This window comes from Pleuronectes platessa, chromosome 12, assembly GCF_947347685.1.
Source record: "Pleuronectes platessa chromosome 12, fPlePla1.1, whole genome shotgun sequence".
In the NCBI taxonomy this organism is placed as follows: Eukaryota; Metazoa; Chordata; class Actinopteri; order Pleuronectiformes; family Pleuronectidae; genus Pleuronectes; species Pleuronectes platessa.
In genome coordinates, this window is record NC_070637.1 from 20,597,807 (window position 1) to 20,617,699 (window position 19,893).

Genomic DNA, 19,893 nt, shown 5'->3' on the forward strand with positions numbered 1-19,893 from the left:
TTAATCCTGCCTTTGCAAATTGAAATTCCTGTTACATCGTTACAGTTGAAATGCACTTCAGCAAGAATGTGACTTATTTTTTATGCCGTTTCTCGGACACAGAGCATCAGCGAAGGAGAAACACATAATAGTGAAGTGTGTTATCAACTGTTACTGGTACCAATAAGGTCACACACACACACACACACACAAACACACACACACACACACACACACACGGTCTCCCTCGTCGCTCAGATTACTGGTTTCAGAGGAAATTGCTAAAATGTCAAACGTGTGCTTCTTCCCTTAAATAGTAACAATGTGTTAGAGAACGTGATGCAGTGATTTAAATAGCCCGTCAGTCCTTCAGTAATAACCCAGTTCTAAATTGGCTGCTATCAACACTGAAATACCAACTTCCCTTCCGTCTCATTACAGAGAGTAACTCCCTGAACAGACCATTTAGAATTCCAGCAGCAGGATGAACTTCAGCTGACACGCTTCAACAGAACTGGACACAAAGAGGAGAAGGTAGCAAATACACAGGATGTGCTTTTATTGAAGTAATGTACTGCAAAAAAATTAAAATCACAGTAGGATGGAAGCTTGAGATACTTAAAATAAAACAATTAGTTCACAGAATCCAGGAGAAAAAGGCGTTTGACTGTAATGGAATGCCTGCTTCTTTTTAAAATCCAAACAAAGTAAACTCAAACAATGTTTCAAACAGACAATCACTCAAACCGTTCAGTAGAATCGTCTAAAAATTATTATTATTATTGAAAATAAAATACGTTGTAGGTTGAGCCACATTGCAGTTACAGTGAGAGGGAACTTGAAATGTTTAAAGATTCGACAGCTAAAATCGTCCCGAAACTAATTTCTTGTATCTTCAGCAACTAGAAGAATAAAGAACTCCTGAGCCAGAGGATCTCTGCACCATCAGTCTGGGTCTCACTACAACCAGACCTCCATCATCTCCACAGCACCGTGTCCGGCTCCACCCGTTATCATGCAGGACAAACAAAGCGTGGGGGTGTTTGCATCGCTTTAAACCAATCACATTAGTCTCGAGCAAGTCTAGGCCCATGATTCATTGATGTTCTACCCCATTGAAACATGGAGGTGAACAGATAATGCAGATCATTTCATTATAATTAATATAACTAATTATATTTGTTTTATTTAAACAAAACTTTACGACTTTCACAATGTATAGTGCATTATTGGCTTTTGGTTTAAGTTGTAGAATTTTTCTATTTAAGAATTTGAATGGTTCAAGAAAGTTGAAAAGAAAATAATATGAATCCATCTATTTATCAGGATCAACACCAAAATATGACTTTTTCTTCCTCAGGTCATGTTCCACCCTTTCACTGGATCTCATGGAATTTGGCCAAGTGTTTTTTATCGTTTACGAACAAAGAAAAGAAAACTTCCTTCGCTGAAGTAATAGAAACTATTTGTGGCAGCGAGAACATCCTCATTTGTAAGTGTGATGTTTACACATACCTGACCATTAACACAAACGTGTTGTGCGAACAATACAAAACAAACAATACAAAATGTATAAATCACTGAGAAAAGAAGGAAGTCAAACAGCTGAGTAATGTTGCACAACATCACTTAGTTCTTACAAAATGTGAGAAAAAAAACAAATGCATACATCTTCTAAGATCTATGAAAATTCAAAAGCATTTTTTACAAATTCATTTTTCCCTTCTTCACCTGATCGGGCAGCAGGCGACACACATGGAAGCGAACACACCTCAAACAGCTCCACATTAGAAATCAGTCAAATCTGCTTTCGGAGAATTCGTCATATTTCTTTTGTGACCTGCTCATTTATCTCATTTTCATTTCACACAACAGAATTTAAAGAGGCACATAACATTATACTGGAGCTTTAAGGTGCATCATAATCATAGGAAAATAAAAGCATCTGAATCGTATAGAAAAAAACAATGAAGTGTAAATCAGCAAATACATTTAGAGGATGTATCAGTCCTCAGTGAAAACAGGAGTTAGACTCTGCTAGTGATGGAAATGTTAATGCTTGTGTTCATGCAACAGATGTGAATAGATACAGTATGATATGATGGTTATGAAACGGTTAATGAAGGTGATTTTGTTTGCCGTTTTATCTTAAAAGGAGATATACTGACCTTCATGAATTAAAATACTTTTTCTCTCCGCCCTGTCAACACAACAGGAAACAGAGGCAACGTCTCACCTTTAAAATGTGTTTTGATTGAATAGATTAAATGTCAAAGAGCCTCCGAGTGTTATAAAGTAAACGCTGTTCACTTGTGGTGAGAACAGACGCGTCATAGATTAGGTTTTTGGGCGTCACATGAATAAACGGCACATAACGTGAATGCGTTCTAACATAGTGCAATAACTTCTCTCTTATTGTCTTTCTGCTCAGTAAGTTTTCTCAGGTTGTTCATTCCACCACGTGGGCAGAATAAAGTGTGTGTAACAAAGATCTGTAACATCAGTCTCCGTTGGAAAATTAAGATTTGAGAAGTAAAGTTAAACATCCCTCCATAGAGTCTGATGAAAATCAATTTAGTTGATTTTTTAAGGGGTTCGAGTATTACCAACCCTTGCTTTAATGCATCATTGATCTACCTCCCACATCCCATAATGAATACGATGGCTCCTCACGACCTTGTACGATTGGACAGGCACACGTTTTTGAAGAGCAGAAAAGTGAATCACAGGCTCAAAGCTGAAACACTGCTGATGGATCAAATTAACGTTTCGTACAGATTTGGTATCGGTCATTACTGAGGCTGAATACAAAGGGAACGTTTTACTGATTTTCAAAAAGGGACGGTTCCTTTTCACCTTTGATGAGGACATTGACTGAACCTCCTGAAATGTGTAACCATAACTCCCGGGGAGTCGCTTCCTCAGCTGAACTAAACTGTCAGATTATAAACAGATTACAGGCAAGCGCCACATTCGACCTTCCCATTTAAAATAACGTAGGTTACCGGCATCATCTTCAGGACCGGTAGGCCTGCAGCACCTCGCCGGACCCAATCTTCACCAGCACTGGACGCTTCTCGTAGCCGGACTCGCTGTCGTTCTGTGGCTCATCTTCTTCCAGAAAGCTGCCTCCCATGTACCCCAGTCCTTCATCGCTCTGGAGCCCCCCCCCGTCGGGCACTTCATCAGCGTTTGTCAGGCCGGTGCGCAGCCGGAGCACAGGAGACTCGGTGGGGGGAGCAGTGTGGGTGAAGTGGGGCTGCTCCTCGTTGGACAGGAGAGGTGTGGGAGAGGACGGCTCCACTCTGACCACAGAGACGGGCTCCGGAGGAACTGTCTGCACCGTGTCCTGCTTGTATCTACCGACTGACTTCACGACACAAAGAGGAAAAGTTGAACAGCTGAATTCAAATGAGGCTCATCATATAAAACCTGATGTGGTAGAAAGAACATACCAATAAGGATGGGAGCGTAGTCTTTGGGTTGGTCTTCTTTTTGTAAACCAAGAAGAGGATAAAAGCCAGAACACAGACGACCGACACGCCGACGAAGACGTAGATAATGTTAACTAGAAAAAACAAATGAAGAAGAGGAAGAATGAAGACATTTGAAAACAGACAACCAACTACTGTCAGGACGACAGTTACAATAACTCTTTTGTCTCAGCTGCCTTTGTCATTTAAATGAATTACTGTTACTTTATTGAGACCTTAAATATCTTTATGTTTTAATGATTTTTTGCAAGTCTGACCTGCAGGTCCACAGAGAGAACACACGTCTCAGGCTGAGAGCAGTACGCAGTCTGGAGGAATATTCCAGATAATGTTTTTCAACTTTTTGTAAAAGTTCCACCTAGTGGCCGACAAACACCGCACTCTGTACACAGCTGTAAGTTTATCATTTTTGAGACAAAACTGTCAAAATCTTGGTGATAAAATTCGTTCATAACATTAAAAATCCACATGGAGTCATGTTTGGACCCCTGATGAAAGATTACTCAACTGTTGTTACCAGTTTGCACTTCTCCCAACGGCCTGGCGCAGTACAGCTGCGTGGATTTAACGGCCATTTTCTCCAGCTCTCCCGTGATGTTCAGACAGTGCTCCTCGTGCTCCTCCTCCACCGGGAGCTCCCCCTTACACACACTCTCCACACAGTGGAAATGTTGCTGAAGCTTCTGCACACACAAACAGATCGCAAAGAAAACCAACTCTGCTCATTACACATGTTGAACAGCAGGTGAGTGATGACATATTACAGCTGTTTACCCTCCACTAATAACACTTTTCAAATGTGCGAGTGTTCATTCTGACCTGGCCGACGATCACAACGCTGTAGGTGAACTCATGTTCTCTGCTGTTGCTTCTCTTCTTTCCCTTTTTGGAATCTTGGCTGTTGGGCTTCACCGGGTAGTAGGACAGCCAGGGATTCGGGAAGTGGAACGTGACAGTGTGGTTAAGATGTGCCTTGACGTCAACTGGTGGGAGGTCCAAGGAACCTGGGAACCAACATCATCACTTTTAGAATAACAGCAGCGAACACGTTCCATCGTTGAGTCAGTACATGTGACACAGGGATGTTTAGATTCTGTTTGTTTTCAAGCCTCAATGATATTTCTTTATCATTAGGGTTTGATAACGACATCTTAGAAATCATTGATTACTTTTTTTAATATACATTACTTAGTGACGGGTAAATCTGCATCAGAAAATGTTTAACTCGCACACATATCATACCGGTTTCTAAATCTCAAGGAGTACCATCACAATTATCTTGTGTTGTTTGTCTGCAGCAGAGCAACAACAAGAGAGCACCCCCGACCTGAGCTGTCTGTGAATTCATCAGTGGGAAGATGTTGGAAGGCCGACATCACTACTCACATTTCTGAGATTCAATAGAGTTCATGAAGTAGCTGTAAGTGAGGTCTTTACTAGAGTCGGACTCATTCTGACCAATGACGGCAGTCACGAGCACGAGGTAGCCGATGCTTGGATCAGAGAATTCTGACAGATCGGCCGAGAGAGCAGAAGAGTTCACCCACAGCACAGAGCGCGAGCTGGAGAGAAAGAGGAACAACGTTCAGGATGTCACAGAAAGTCTCAGATACAAGTGGAAGGTGTAAAGTTTGTAAGATGACGATTGTTAACCAGGCAGGAAGGCTTATATGAAACACTACTACTGCTTAATGCATTATGGGATATGTAGCATGCTGACCAACACTAAGGACCAAAAAGAATAATATAATCACTTGTCTGCAGTAGTTTTAAAAACAGCTAATTCAAGGCCTGCAACGCGTGTTAATAAAGGCTTTATAAAGCAATAGTATCTGGTTCTTTGAACTGTTGTGTTCCCGGAAACAATTTTAAACATCACTTCAGAATAGTTTTTAGCAGATAAGTGAGCGGATATAAAATGATCTTCTCTGTTCTCAGAATCCTCTTTAACTGTAAGATGAAGATAATAACGTGTCAAGCTCTAATCAAGCACACGTCTCTGATTGATCCACCTCCTCCTTAGCGATACATTTAATTGTTCTCCGGGAGTATGCTGTTGTACACTAGTTGACTTACTTGCACAACAAAGTTTGTACTTTCAATTCAAGCATCAATTCTCATGAGGGCATGTTTATTAATGCAGTTCACACATTTAAAAGCACAGATCATCCACAAAAGGATCTACTATAAAATGGCAAACACAGATATTTGACAGGTAATTAATAGAAAAGAGAAAAACTTGACTTCATCTGACCCAAAAGTTTTAAGGATCTGGACTTTGAATTTGAGCTCTGGCAAGATCCGTCCGTAGCTCCAGCTCAGGGTGTTTTGCAGATTGCGGCATTGCAGGGTCACGTTGGTCGGCGGCTCCACTGTGGAGACAGAGACAGAGACAGAGACAGAGACGTCAGCCATCACACATTGTGAGACATTCAACCTTTTTATGAGCAGCACCAAAATCAGAAATACAATCTGAAGGCCCTTAGATGAGGAGACACACGCTCGGTACAGAAAAGCTTTTACAGTCTCAGCTCTTCTTGTCTATGGGTTTGTGCATTGAAGTCAGGAAGGCTTATTCAATTCCCCTAACCAGCCACTAGAGGGCACTGCATGAAAACCGATATGGAATACACTGGTGCGAGTCGCTATCGTAATGTGTGTGTGTGTGTGTGTGTTTTATATTCACACAGAGAAGCAGAAGCTCAATGGGCACCTTGTTTACACCATGTCTCTTCTGGCACTGAACTCCAAACCTCCTGACAATCTAAACACAAGATCCTCAAATCCAAAGAAGTCAAAGCAGAGCAACACAAACAGACAGCGTTTGTCCCTTGAGCTGATCCTAACACACAAGATACGGGTCATTATATCGCACTAGTCTGAACACGTTTACACAAGTCGATTGTTTCCCCTTTGCTGACAGGAAGCTGCTGCATTTCTGAATGTTGCAGTGATTGTGTCCACACCCCAGAGATTCCTGCACTTGTTTGAACTTCTTATTTTATTTTGAGCTTAGCATCAAAGCTGATGGAGGAAGACAGGCCTCACACATTCAACTTAAAGAAAATACGCTTTTTAAAGATTTAAAACTGCACTTTGTCCCGGTGTGTAATTTTTAAAACTTCAATAAATAGCCAAAAAAAGCGGCTCCGGCTCCACGTTCCTAGTTATTCACTGAACACACCTTCACGTTTATGACATGAAATAAAAACAGAAACAAAAAAAGCATCCCACGCATTTTAGTTTCACTTCCTTTCATGCAAGTGATAATCCCCATTCACACAGTGCGATGTGAGAATTGTGAAACAGATGGGTACACACGTTTACTGTAAAGACGTGATAACCACAACAGTGAAACTGGTTTCTGAGGTGTGACACCACGGGGCCTCGACACACACACACACACACACACACACACACACACACACACACACACACACACACACACACACACACACACACACACACACACACACACACACACACACACACACACACACACACACACACACACACACACACACACACACACACACACACAATTTGACTATGTCTACATTCATTTTATCGTGTTGATTCGATATTTTGGAAGCCCGATGTAATTATATATGTATTTTTTAAAGATGTCCCCTGTCATTGTTACATTAAATCTGGGAAAGATTTTATAAATAAGATTTTACAAGTATATGGTCCAGATGTCATAGTTGTCTGGACAAAATAATGCACGACTTCACCAGCACCTCAACAATAACAGATTTCAAGGTCAGTTTAGAGTTTTTATCTCAATTGGAGGAGGAAATAACCACAATCAACTGGATATGAAAAGGTCAGCGAGTCGGTCTCAGGTCAAGCCCCCCCCCCCCGGCTGCGGAACATTAAGCAAACAGTGAGCGACCTGAAGAGTTGGAGAGACTCAGGTTGTGAACGACACCGAATGAGGACAGAAAACGCGGTTGAGAGATTTGTGCCTCTAAAACGAGTCGTGGTTCAGAAGCAGGAAGAGAGACAGATGCTATCTGACATCAAAACAAGGTCGTTGGTGATGTCTGTAAAACTTTCAAACTTGTGCTGCTGCAAAACACTTTCGTTTTAACCCACTCATTAAACACAAACATTAAAAATGAATCCCCACAATGTGCTGTATAGATTCCCAGTGCAATATCTGCCAGAAAATCAGTTCTCACAAAATTATTTTAAGAATTAGTAATGATATTATCATGATTATCATTTTATTGAAAATGTTACTTATGTTACACTTAAGTAAGTATTGACTTCCTCTCTGAAGCAATAATAAGTAATTACTAGTAAAAGTGTATAAGCAAAGTAAAAGGACATTTGATCAAGAAAAAGTACTTAAAAATGTAGTTTTGTACATTTTCATATATTACATCATTAGATTAGTAATACTCGTGCATTAATGTAAAAGCAGGATTCAACTGTTGTATCTTATGTATTCAACCGCTGATTATATTTATTTTATTACACACTTAATTTCTTTTAAAAATGTTCAGTATCTTTTTTGTTGTTTAGTTATTAACACTTAGATAGCAAATCTACTCACACGAAAATGAAAGTGTCTTATAGTTTTAGGAAAGCCCCACTAGTCCCACGAGTTGTGCTAGAATATAATACACAGTGACTCATCACAATTATGTAGAGTGTGTCAGGGGATTACTGTCACAACAGTAAGGTTCAAAATAACTCGGTACTCTAATCTCCACAACACAACAAAAAAAATGTGCACAAGATTACAAGAAACTGTAAAAATAGTAATACACCACTAAAGTTTGAGAAAAGCCACAGAGGAAAATATCAAACCCACACACGTGATTTTCAGTGCAGAAGGGGAACACAAATGTGCCCACAAGACTTCTGCATAAGAAGTAACACAACTTGAGAACAATGCACACAATCATTTCCTCGCGTGCTCTGTGAGCTGCCGTCTGTGTGGATTCATAGAGGCCATTACCAACATCTCTTATCTCTTATCTGGCCAGGAAACGTGAGACGGAGCAGCTGAACGTGTCTGACTGGAGGAAGTCAGACACTGCAACACAAGCCGTCTGAGAAGGATAAAAGACAGAAGGGTTCAGTAAAGGGTAGAAGGGGATTTCTAATTAGCCGATTTTGACATTTCACATGTGCACAGATCCACACGGGCCTTCAGCATCAGCTTCGGGATCAAGACTCTGTCGACCTCAGACCAAATCAGCAGCAGCTCCCAGCAGGAAAGGAAGGGCGCCTTCCGAATGCCCTTTTTCAATTCTGCTCACAAATTTCACTTCATGTGCTGAGGAAACGGCACATGACCTCTGCTGGGCTGAAGATACACGGACTGGGGACTGAATTTGTCACAACAGTGGTTTTAAACTGAATAACATATTTCCTGAACCATTCAATCACACCCAACTTATTTAGTAAGGGCCGCACCAACATAAAATAAACAGCAGAATTGGGAGATTTGAACAACGGGATACACACGTACAGAGTTCCTGCAAATCAATGCAAGTTGGTCTTTGAAATTTAAGACAAAGTGGGAGGTGGAGGTGGAGACTGGGAGAACAGGGAAATGCCACATTCCTTGGTGGAATCGCTCGGCAATCTCACTCTGCAGAGGCTGAGACACTTCCTGCAGGAAACCCAGTGTCTCACACTCATTGTCTCATGCTGCTTTCCTCGGTGCTGATCATTTTTTTCCTCTGTGTTTTTGCACTTCCCCATAAACAGCCGGTTCCGACCCCCTCCCCACCCCAAGGGACCATGAGCACAATTCTGCTACCCTCACACCCGTCACCCATGAAAACCTTTTCAGACACGGCAGAGGTCCAGTTACAATCCTCCCTCCTTCAAAACTATTTGCTCCGTCTGTCGGATCAAGAAGAAGAAGACACAGAACACAATGAGCTGTAAACAGACAATATTCACCGCAGCAAGTTACCAGGATGTATTACCATAAAACTCTGTGACATATTGGAAGGAACTCATTCAATTTTAGACCCGATCCGGATCAGGGGGGGAGATCAAGGAGTTAGTTTATTTATTTGAGAACCAATATCTGTAAACAGGTAAAATTGTGTGTGGATTTGTATAGTGATCTGGATTTTGCGAATCAAATTAAGTATTCTTACCACGTTACTTAAAAAAAATCTGATACATGTATCAACACATGTGTTACAGTGATAAAGTGACCAATCAGTCTTAGCTGAGGACTGAGGTCACTTCTAGTTCATGAATAGAACCCCAGGATTAATAATTAACATTAAGTCTGGTAAATTGTGCGATTTCTCCGGATATGATGATATTTTTTTATTATTTTAAATCAAGTGCCAGACAATACATGTGAGAACGGGGTTATAAAGTTTGGTCAGAGATAAAGTGTCGTCTTGATATCCTGTTGGCTGCTGCACAACCTCTCCCACTGCAACACCCTCCAGCTGCAAATCCTGTTTGTGAGTCACTATTACTGGTTGTGTATGTCAATTCAAGTAAAAGGGCTTTGACTAAAAGCTCCTAAGTTTCAGCAGTTTCTTCTAAACGTGGTATTTCTATCCTAGAATGTATATTTCCAAATTACTGCTGTGAAAGGTTTTGTGTAATTCCGGGTGGTTTACAAAGTTTGACCTACAGAGTACGTGCTGTGGATTGCACAACTGAAAGGTCTTGAGTAATAACGAAAACTATAAAGAGGAAATAAAGGAAAAAGCTGAAGTCTTCCAACCATCAGTCACATGTGGGCTCAGTAGTTCATCTCTGGGCAAATAACAATCAAATAACAAACACAAATACCAACAATTAAATGACAAACTAAAAGAAAGCTGGCACAGAACCAGGAATAATGTAAATAATAATCCTTGTGGCTGTTCTGGGTCAATTTATGGTCATTTAAATGATTTCCCAATAGGAAGACATCACAGCCGCTTTCAGACATTCACTGAACTCCACGATCTCTGGACATTCTCCAGAGGGGTTGCGTTGCTCTGGACTTTCAGCTGAGTTTCTCCACCTGGGCCCCTGATATAAGTAGCAGGAGATTCCGTAGTATTCACCGTTCTGCGTTGTGCGTTGTTGTGAACGCGTCCGACTGCGATCATGTGTAAAGGGCAAACTCTGGAGAAAGTTCCGATCTGAATTCTGTGCACAATCTGAAAACGGCTGCTCGCTCTGGAGGATCTCCTGACGTTTCCTCACACGGGCTCATTCGGACATTCTCAGGAGTTTTAACTAAGGGCCTGGCCACGCTCATTTCCTAACTCAACATTTGAATTTTCACATGCAGGGTCTCCGGAGAATATCAGGAGGATTATCCGGAGTTCAGTGACTGTCTCCTTTACGAAAAGTTATTAAAGGGATAGTTCACCCAAAAAGTAAGAACTCCACTCAGGATCTACTCCCCACTGTGATGGAGGAGTGGGTCAAGTGTTCGATTCCACAAAACACTTGCACGGTATCCGAGCGCAATCATGGCTCCAGGTTGGGGGGGGGGGTCTCGACGTAGATTTGGGCTAAAAGACTTTGTGTAAATGAGGCTGTATTGAGTCCAATTTGAATGTCGGGGCTGACGACACCACAGGAGGCGTGTGTTGTTTTATCCCGTTGTTTTTTTAACTTTTGAAGACGTGAAAGAAGACATTTACTTCAATAACATCGGATTTGGCTTCAACGATGTTCTCCCCTGAGTGTTTAGTGGACCCCCCCCCCCCCCCCCCCCATCGACGTAGTGGTGAGGAGATAATGATCACATTTTCATTTTAGGGTGAACAATCCCTTTAACACTGGGAGCTGAAGCCTTTAACAGCAGGAACATCAAATCCTGGCGACTGCAGCTTATTAACATCAGACACTTAGAATATGAATAATAATAATAAATAATAAATAATACATGAATGTACTCTGAAGTCAGCGTCACAGTGTTGTTCTTACATATGTAGAGAAAAGGAAAACACCTTCCAGCGGTTAGCCGCAGGCCGCTAGCTGCTAGCTAACAGGGATCCAGTGGCGTTTCCCTGTCATGATGAAGATGAGGATGAGGAGGAGGCGCAGCTCCTCTTCATCTCTCCTCCTCAGACAACCGTCATTTCCCAGATCAGTACTCACACGTGCGTGTGCGTATATAAAAACCGAGAACTTACCGAGACCCCGCGCCGCAGCAGCGATCCAGAGGAAAAGGAGGAAAACGGGATGAAGTTTGACCAAAATCATTCTCAGTTCGAAACCCGCCGCTCGCGCTTTACAGTCGCGTTCACGTGAAACGTTGGCAAACGACTAATGAGGCGAAGGGTTCATGGAGACGGAGAAACGACGGGAGCTGAAGGGACACGACTGCTGGCTTCACTGACCGTCAGTCTTCTTTGGAGGTTCCTCCCAACGGCAGCTTGCATCCAAGGGGCTGCGTTACTGCCTCCTGCTGGAGGGTCCTTACGCCTGCACTGTCCTGGGTGTCACATGGTCAGATTGGTGTGCGTTCGTGTCAAAGCTTGAATTTACTGTAGCAGTTTTATAATAATAATAATAATAAGAAGAAGAAGAAGAAGAAGAAGAAGAAGAAGAAGAAGAAGAAGAAGAAGAAGAAGAAGAAGAAGAAAAAGAAGAAGAAATTATCATTATTATCATTATTGTTATTATTCAGGGTAGTCGTGCTAGCTTATCCACTCAGATAATAACTTTTGTGGGATTATAATAGTAATATTGCTAATAACAATACGTATTATTATTATTGTTATTATTATTCTTATTATTGTTGTTGTTGTTGTTGTTAAACATAAAATGAGAAAACAACGTTTCATTAACATTACAAAACAAAATCTGGGTAAGACATAAATTGTTTAGAATTAGACTGATTGATAACTTTACTTGTAGATCAAGTATAAACACATTTTTTAATCCTGTTATTCTGGTAAATTTATCTTCCAATTTACAGAATGTGTTTACATATATTTTTTATCAAACTCAAAATAATCTGATAGCTGTGTTGTGGCCATGAACAGGAAACACACATTGCGTTACACAATAATAGGAAGTGGTCTTCGATAGGTGTCATAATTTTCAAATAGAGTTTAAATCAAACAGATTATCTGTGGCATCCTGACTGGTTCTGGTCTTTTCTGTTTAGAACTATGTTTCCTGTTTGTATAAATAATCCAAGGTTTTTAAATCAGACCGTATGACAGACTGTGACTCTACAGCTTCCTCTGTGGGATACTGCCTCCATCCTGACGTCAGCTGGATGTGGGATTGTTTTTCCTCCCCATCCCAGTCTCAGCCGGACGCATTCAGAAGATCAGCTCTTCAGCAGCGGCCTGAGGTGAGTTCCACAAACCGGGAAATTTACTAACACCCATAGCACCACTTAGCTTTACCGTAACAGCTAAGATGTTTGTTTCCTGTATGTTAACTCTTATTGACGGGAAGCCGGGTCTGGTGCTTGAGCTCATATTACATTTCATAGCCGGTGCGTTCCTCAGTCTGTGTTATGCAATAGAAACGTTCTCACAAATCTGTTCAGATGAAAAACCGGTCGATGTGTCACAGTCAACAACTTGAAGTGCTCCTGACGGATTCTTTGTCTCACTGTAGGATGTCCTGTGTTGTGCTGTCGTTGGCCTTGGATGAGTTTTGTCCTGAAACTACATGAGACGAGAAGTGGTGAGTACTTTTAAAGTCACTGGAATTTCAGACTCTGGAGTTTTAACGAGGCAAAATACAGCCATGACCCACAAAAACCATTCTGTAACCATAGCTGAGGGTTGAGTCACTTGAAGGCCAAGTGTGTGATTCACAGCAAGTCCAGCTATGTGGTCAGACACTCCTTCATTTTTATGTTGCGGAGTGGAAAGTCTGAACGTTTTCACAGAGAGAGAGAGAGAGAGAGAGATGCTTCTGAGCCGAAGGACTGCGACTCACATTTCTGGACATAAGCTGAGGTGGGGCGAGCCGGTCCGAGGCCAGAGAGGAAAAACAAACCGAGGAAACCGAGGAACACTGAATCCGGACGCTCACTCTCTCTGTCCATCTCCACACATTTCCCTGAAGCTGGACTGTGGAAAGAATGCGTGACAGTAATACTAGAGTTTGATCTGTCAAAAGAACCTGTTCAGCACAGAGATGCAATAACAACAAGATCCTTTAAATAACAGTAACAAATCCAGAGTGTAAAAAATACTGTACAAGTAAAAGTCCTGCATTAAATTACTAGAACCTTTATTATTCAGAAAGGACGATATAAAATGAAGGTATATTCAATTTTATCTACTTTAAATGCTGGTGGGAGGTTTAGCGTATTCTTACTTGTAATGTTATATTCAATTTTTTCAATAATCATCCCCTTGGATCCATTAAGTCTTGTTTTTTGATGATATTTTGTATTATTAATCATAATCTGAAACTCATAACTAAAGTTATTAAAGAAAAAACTGGATATTAAATGTAAAGTTTGCTTCAGAGAATGTAAACTGTCGACTCAAGTAATGACGAAGCTTACAAATATCTCAAAATTGTACTTTGTATTATAAACAAAACCAAAATATTAATTGTTATTTCTCCTTTTCTCTGTATGCTGCTCGAATACATCTCCTTCATGTCTTCACCCTTAAAGGAAACTCCATTAGCTCTGGGTAGCGTGACTAAATATGGAGAGAAAACTATATTTTCATGTAAAAAGGAAATAGCTCAAAATGTGGGAAAAACTTTTTTAACTGAGACTGGGAGGAAACCACCACTATACCACATATCGCTCTGCTATTATAAAGCTCCAGGGAGCAGGAGTGTTTCTGAAGTGAAACATACTGTTTTGCATGCAGCACAATCCACTTATCTGCAGATATTGGAACACACATTTCAACTATTCAAATAATAGCTCTGGAAGTCGTCCATGTAGCCCATTAGAAAAAACAAACCAGCAGAGTGTTACAATATGGCTTCCCCAGTAACTGAGCGTTCTGACTGTAAACACACATCTTTAGAAACAGGTCACAAAGATACAGTTTATTTCTTTAAAATGCTCAAACAGTAAAGACGAAGCTGCGACATGAGCTGTTGATTTAATAATCAAACTGCAATAAACTTTGTATTTGTTCTGGACCCTTATTTACAGATAATATAAGATAATATTGATAATAATGAATATTGCTGTGGTTCAGTTTTGTGTTGGAGGATCGATGGCAGTGATTCATTGATTTTTTCGTTTTTTCTCAGAATTTATTCACTTCTTTAATAAATAGTTTAATTAATGAATAGTTCATCTAGCATTTCTTCAAACACTAACTTGTTTGATAAGAAAGAAAGCGACACACAGAAGTGAGAAGAACCCTGAAGGGTCCTTGAACCTCTTGGGGTCACTGAGAGGTCAGAAAGTACAATTTCAAATCATATGTTCGGCCAAACATTGTTTTAAAGCCACAAGATTGTAGCACAGATTCCGAAGATACAAAAATAAATCAGAGCGTAAACATGCACAAGACGAACGTTTCCATTTCATGAAGGGCAATGAAATCCACTTCATTCATTCAAATATTTAACCCGGTGTTAACAGAGTGTGAAATTCGGACTTTTAACCAAAACAAGAGGGAAAAAGTGACGCTACCCATTCTGTAGATGATTGTTCACGTCTGTTACATGTCAGTTAGGAACAAAGGGAGAATGTGGTGGCTTCAGGAAACAGACACAGAGTCGAGTTTCCTCTGTGATATTTCGGCCAAACCAGAAAATTGACCCTTGACCTTTGTTAAGAGCCAAGACTGGAGAACAATGTTTTTCTTTGGAATCTCAAATGAATCTCCTCACTTATAAATTTCGAAATATGTGTGTGTATCTGCGTGTGTGTGTGTCTGCCTGTGTGTGTGTGTGTGTGTGTGTGTGTGTGTGTGTAGGAGGGGGGGGGGGGGGGATAATTCAATGGGGAACACACCCATCACATCCCTTCACGTCGTGGTTAGAAAGCAATTCATATGTGAGAGCGCCCTCACTCACATTTCACCCCAACATCCAACAGCAACAGTCTCCTGAGTGAAAGCTGACCTGGACCCAGAGAGCGCTGCTTGTTCACTCGCACGACCCCGACCGTTTTGTTTTCATAAAGTTATTTCACCCCCGTCATGCTGGATTTAAAACGGCGGCTGGACTTCTACCACAAAAAATGTCAAGGATATTATTTGATTTCAAGCGAGCGATTGGGCGACGACACGCAGGAAAGATGGAACAGATTCACTCCCGCTCCCTCGGGGGCCCGGGGAAAGGTTGCTGCTGTAAATCATGTGGTGAATAACATGAAGCCGAGACGGGGTGATGAAGGGTGTGTGTCCAAAAGAGAGAATTACAACAGTCACTCCAGGAATCCAGTGAGCTGAGGCGGAGGAGAAACTCACATCCATTATTTAAAAGGGGAAACATCACTTATTGTGCACTTAAAGTCTTTTACAGGCTGTGGGCAGAATCACTGTATATTTATATGTAACAAAAAAACAATGAATCCATTCATGGCTCTGCAGGAAGCTGTAAAAACTACACCAGACCTGCATCGGACTCTTGTTCCCTGTAAACAACATTTAGTATTCGAGCTCGACTTGTGATTAGATTTCACTTCTGCAGAGATTAAACAATAAGTTTGGAGAAAATGCTCCTGCCTCCAAAATCCCATCAGTGTTTTCCAGATCATGGGATTGGCATGCTCGTGAAAGTGGGACAACATCTCAAATGTGGGTGTAAACTCAGTTTGAAATAACAGACAGTGAGAGTGCAGGTGTACGTGCAAAATAAAAGATTCAACCTTTCAAGGTTTCCAAAACCCAATCATCAAAATGCAGTGTGGTGAAAGTTTAGGGGTTTGATAGCTCTGTGTTTGATTCTTTACTTTCTTTTGTGCCCAATATGTATTTCCCACAGGCTCAGGTTTACACAGCACCCTTCATGACCAGTCAACATGCGGCCTGAGCCTCTCCTCCTGCAGCAGTGATGGCCGCCCTCAGCCCTCCTGCTCCTCTCCTCTGTGTGCTGCTGTGTGTGTCTCTGGCCCTGCAGCGCTCGGACCTGCGTCTGGCTTACGTGACCCACAACAGCTTCTTCTACTACTCCTGCAGCCAGGACCCGCAGCCCTGCAGCGTCTCCTCGCTGACTGACTGCAGATGCAAGGACATCCAGCTGTCCACGCTGCACCACCCGCAGTCCCACTCCTCTCCTGTTTTCCGGATGAAGAGTCTGACGGTCTGGTTCACGTCGCCCTCGAACACGGCGCGTCTGCTCAACAACTCGGAGGTGAGGCACCTGACTCTGATCCACTGTGGTGCCGGGGGTTCCGGTGGGATGTCCCCTGCTCCCCTGGAGGGACATTTCGCTGTGCAGCATCTGGAGAGGCTGACGGTGGTGAACCTGCAGAAGCTTCACCACCTTCCAGAAGCAAACAGTGACACAGACGGAGACAACAGTGCTCATCTGGACTCAAATCGATACAACCTGGACCGAGACACGTTCCTGGACCTGATAGCAGACATGAGGAGAGATTCCCTGGATCCGTCCACACCCCAGATCCAGGACATCTTCCTGGGAAGGGAGCTGGGAGCAGCGTACCATGAACAGGCCAGACTGGGGATCCTCCACAGCTCCGTGCTGGGGTGGGGGGCAGTGGTCAAAGCCTACACGGTCCAGACGCACATAGACAGTGACGGAGAGCTGCCATTCCCTGACCTCCACCTGCCCAAATTACCAGTGGCATCCGTCATATACGTCAGCTTTGTGTACTGACCCCAGGCCTCTGTCTGAGAGGTGCTGCTGGGAACCACAGCAGGAAGAAGAGACTGTTACAGACCAGGAATCAGGAGCTGTCCTCGTTTACATCAAATGTTAAAAGTCTGTCCACACGTCAGCTGTGAAAATATAGAAATCTGCCCCATAAAACTTTGTGAAAGAGGAAACAAAGTGAGTGACACAGTGAAACCAGCAGAAAGTTTTTCAAATCATCCTTTTATTTAGTTTAAAAGTTCTTTCCTTGTCAAATTCCCAGGACAGAAATTGAGATTTGTTTTTCTTCTTCCGAAAGCTTTAATCATAGTTTTTTCCCAGAGTGAGAAATGTGCACAGCTGTTTATCAGCATGTAAGAACAAACCATGTCGACTAATGAGAGAGCCTCTGAGGGACGGGAACAGTCTGCCAGCCTCCTCCAGCTGGAGGGTCCTTTGTTTCCAAATGATGTTTATACTGAATTGATGGAACAATCCCCAAAACAAGTGTTCAACAGTCGAGCATTTGTCCTTTTTATTCCCTTGTTTTTCAGTCTCTAAATTGAGCGTCGTGTCCCCGAAACCAGAATCTGATCCAGTTGCAGAATTCACACTGAATATAAGGCCAGAGGTTTTTTTTTCTGCCTGCAAGAATTAAATCTTCTCATTTGAAGATTAATACAATCTGAACTGTTTATCCTCAACCCTCCCGAAGGAGAAATAATGAGAATTAATCCAAGAGAAATTATTCTACAGTTGGAATTTGGTCACGGAAACAAATGTTATATATTGTTCATGTTATTGTGCCTCAAGTTTTCTTTGGATATTAATTCTTACTCAAGAATCTCATTACTTGAGACGAATAAAGTTTAGTGGACGGACACAGGAATAGGAGCATTTTAAGATTTTAGATATGATTTAAGAGGATGGCTATTTCTCTTGAGCTAAATTTAAGAAATATGAGAAAATAGTCTGAATCTCAACTTGATCTTGTATTGGGCTCAGTTATGTGTAGGTATGACCCTCACACGATAAGAGGTATATATAATGGATGGATTTATTACCATGGACAGAATGATATACTGTGACATACAGTAATAACTCAAGAATATGATTAGTTTCAAACATGAGGGTAAAAGATTCATTTGAAAAGTGATGCTCAGTTTTCACTCGAACACTGATCACCAGCGATAAACAGAGGGAATAACTTGATAATAATCCTCAGTGTGATCAAAGATGGATAGAGGTCATCTGATCCTGACCTCTGACCTCTGACCTTTGCCCTCTGGGTCTCTGTCATTAAGGTTTCCTCTTTATCCAAATGTTATTCTAAAGAAGCCTGTCACTGGAGTTGTGTTTCAGCATTCAACCACACGGTGGCAGAAGATACATGCAAATCAGAGCGAGTGACTCAAACTGAGGCGAAGGAGACTGAGCTATTTTTCTGTCATGTTTTTAAAGCGATCCACATTCTACAAACTTCTACATACATGACACTCAGCACTTTAAAAGCGTGTGAGGAATGTTTTTTAATGACAGAGGTACATTGTTAAGTGTGACCTGATATTTATTTGTGTAAAAGAAAATATATTAGTGTCATTGGCTGCACTTGTTTTAAACAGAAATAAATGATTTAGTGACCTGTATGTCTCCTGGATTTAAAATTATTGTCAGAACTTGATTTGTCAAATGGATCAGACACAAACAACATGAATGAAAAAAGAATAAAACAAATTGTGGTAAAAAGACCCTTCATATTTTCTTAAAACAGTATTTTTTATTACTTTTTAATACATAATCCAGGTCAGCTGGATGGAGGAGGCTAATTTGGTCATTTTAATAATTATATTTTTACTTTATTGTCTTTTCAACGGATATATCATCAGGATGGAGGATAATAATCATGTTAAAACCACATGTATCTAAGATGGTAATCCATCAATGCCTAGGCTCCAGTATGAAGACGCTGGATGCGAGCAGCCCCGTTTACGCACGTTTTACGCACGATGAGTGCGAGACACCTGCTGCAAAGAGCCGCTTATTTGCATGATAAACGTGTCGTTTTCACGCACTGTGAATACAAACTGATGCCGCCTGTTGATCCCGCACCTGAGAGGGTCAGGGCCCACTCACCGGGGACGACACCTGGAGACATCCCCCGGGTTGTGCAGCCGGGCTGGGCGGGTTTGGACCCATGTAAAGGTTTGGTGAGAAAAACCGTGACCTGCTCATTTAAAGACAAACTCCCCCCCAGTGAGAATAAATCAGTGACTTGTCCAGTGCAGATCTGTTGGGTGTAAAGAGGTGGAGGGTTGAAGTGGATTGATTTCAGGTGGTCTCTCTCCTCCATGTTGCTCGGTCACCACGCTGCCGCCGTCTCCTCACCGGCAGTTACGCACTAAAGCATTTTTATAATCAGACGTTATTGTTCGCCGCCTCCTTGTGGGAGATGCGCCCGTGTTCATTTTTTAAAAGGGCAAATCAGCCATAATTCAGTTTATAAACTGCGGCGCGCGGGGGAGAACTGCCTGGATGAATATTCATTAGAGTCCGCCCGAACTGCCACGCTCGTGATTCATTAGGCATATGTAAATATCACTCACTTTAATTGCCCCTAAACTGACTCAACATAATGTTGTCATTAGCAAATTATTACTTATTTGTGGTACTAATGGTACGGTATGGCACACATTGCTGCAGCGCCACATATATG

The 19,893-nt window shown here is 41.7% G+C and overlaps 2 protein-coding genes across 3 annotated transcripts; one reads left to right on the plus strand and one right to left on the minus strand.

Moving 5' to 3' along the window:
- Positions 1-510: 510 nt before the first annotated feature.
- ifngr1l (interferon gamma receptor 1-like) lies at positions 511-11,838 on the minus strand. Of its 2 annotated transcripts, none has more exons than XM_053435781.1 (7): positions 11,603-11,838; positions 5,728-5,845; positions 4,860-5,035; positions 4,293-4,477; positions 3,991-4,156; positions 3,435-3,547; positions 511-3,349 (listed from the first exon to the last, which is right to left on the minus strand). In XM_053435781.1, the coding sequence occupies exons 1-7, from the start codon at positions 11,670-11,672 to the stop codon at positions 2,996-2,998; spliced, it is 1,182 nt and encodes a 393-aa protein (XP_053291756.1). In that variant the 5' UTR covers positions 11,673-11,838; the 3' UTR covers positions 511-2,995. The 2 variants fall into 2 exon arrangements, with proteins under 2 accessions (XP_053291756.1, XP_053291755.1); XM_053435780.1 differs by having other exon boundaries at positions 3,982-4,156.
- On the plus strand, positions 11,450-18,826 carry si:ch73-52p7.1 (uncharacterized protein LOC100321084 homolog). The gene is made up of 3 exons (XM_053435782.1): positions 11,450-12,774; positions 13,047-13,115; positions 16,350-18,826. The coding sequence occupies exon 3, from the start codon at positions 16,419-16,421 to the stop codon at positions 17,202-17,204; it is 786 nt and encodes a 261-aa protein (XP_053291757.1). The 5' UTR covers positions 11,450-12,774; positions 13,047-13,115; positions 16,350-16,418; the 3' UTR covers positions 17,205-18,826.
- Positions 18,827-19,893: the final 1,067 nt, after the last annotated feature.

Coding starts and splice junctions, on each gene's coding strand:
- ifngr1l (XM_053435780.1), bottom strand. CDS start 11,672: ATGATTTTGGTCAAACTTCATCCCGTTTTCCTCCTTTTCCTCTGGATC. Junction 4,478..4,859: donor CTCTATTGAATCTCAGAAAT/GTGAGTAGTGAT, acceptor GTTGGTTCCCAG/GTTCCTTGGACCTCCCACCA. Junction 3,548..3,981: donor AGTGCAAACTGGTAACAACA/GTTGAGTAATCT, acceptor TGTTTTTTCTAG/TTAACATTATCTACGTCTTC.
- si:ch73-52p7.1 (XM_053435782.1), top strand. CDS start 16,419: ATGGCCGCCCTCAGCCCTCCTGCTCCTCTCCTCTGTGTGCTGCTGTGT.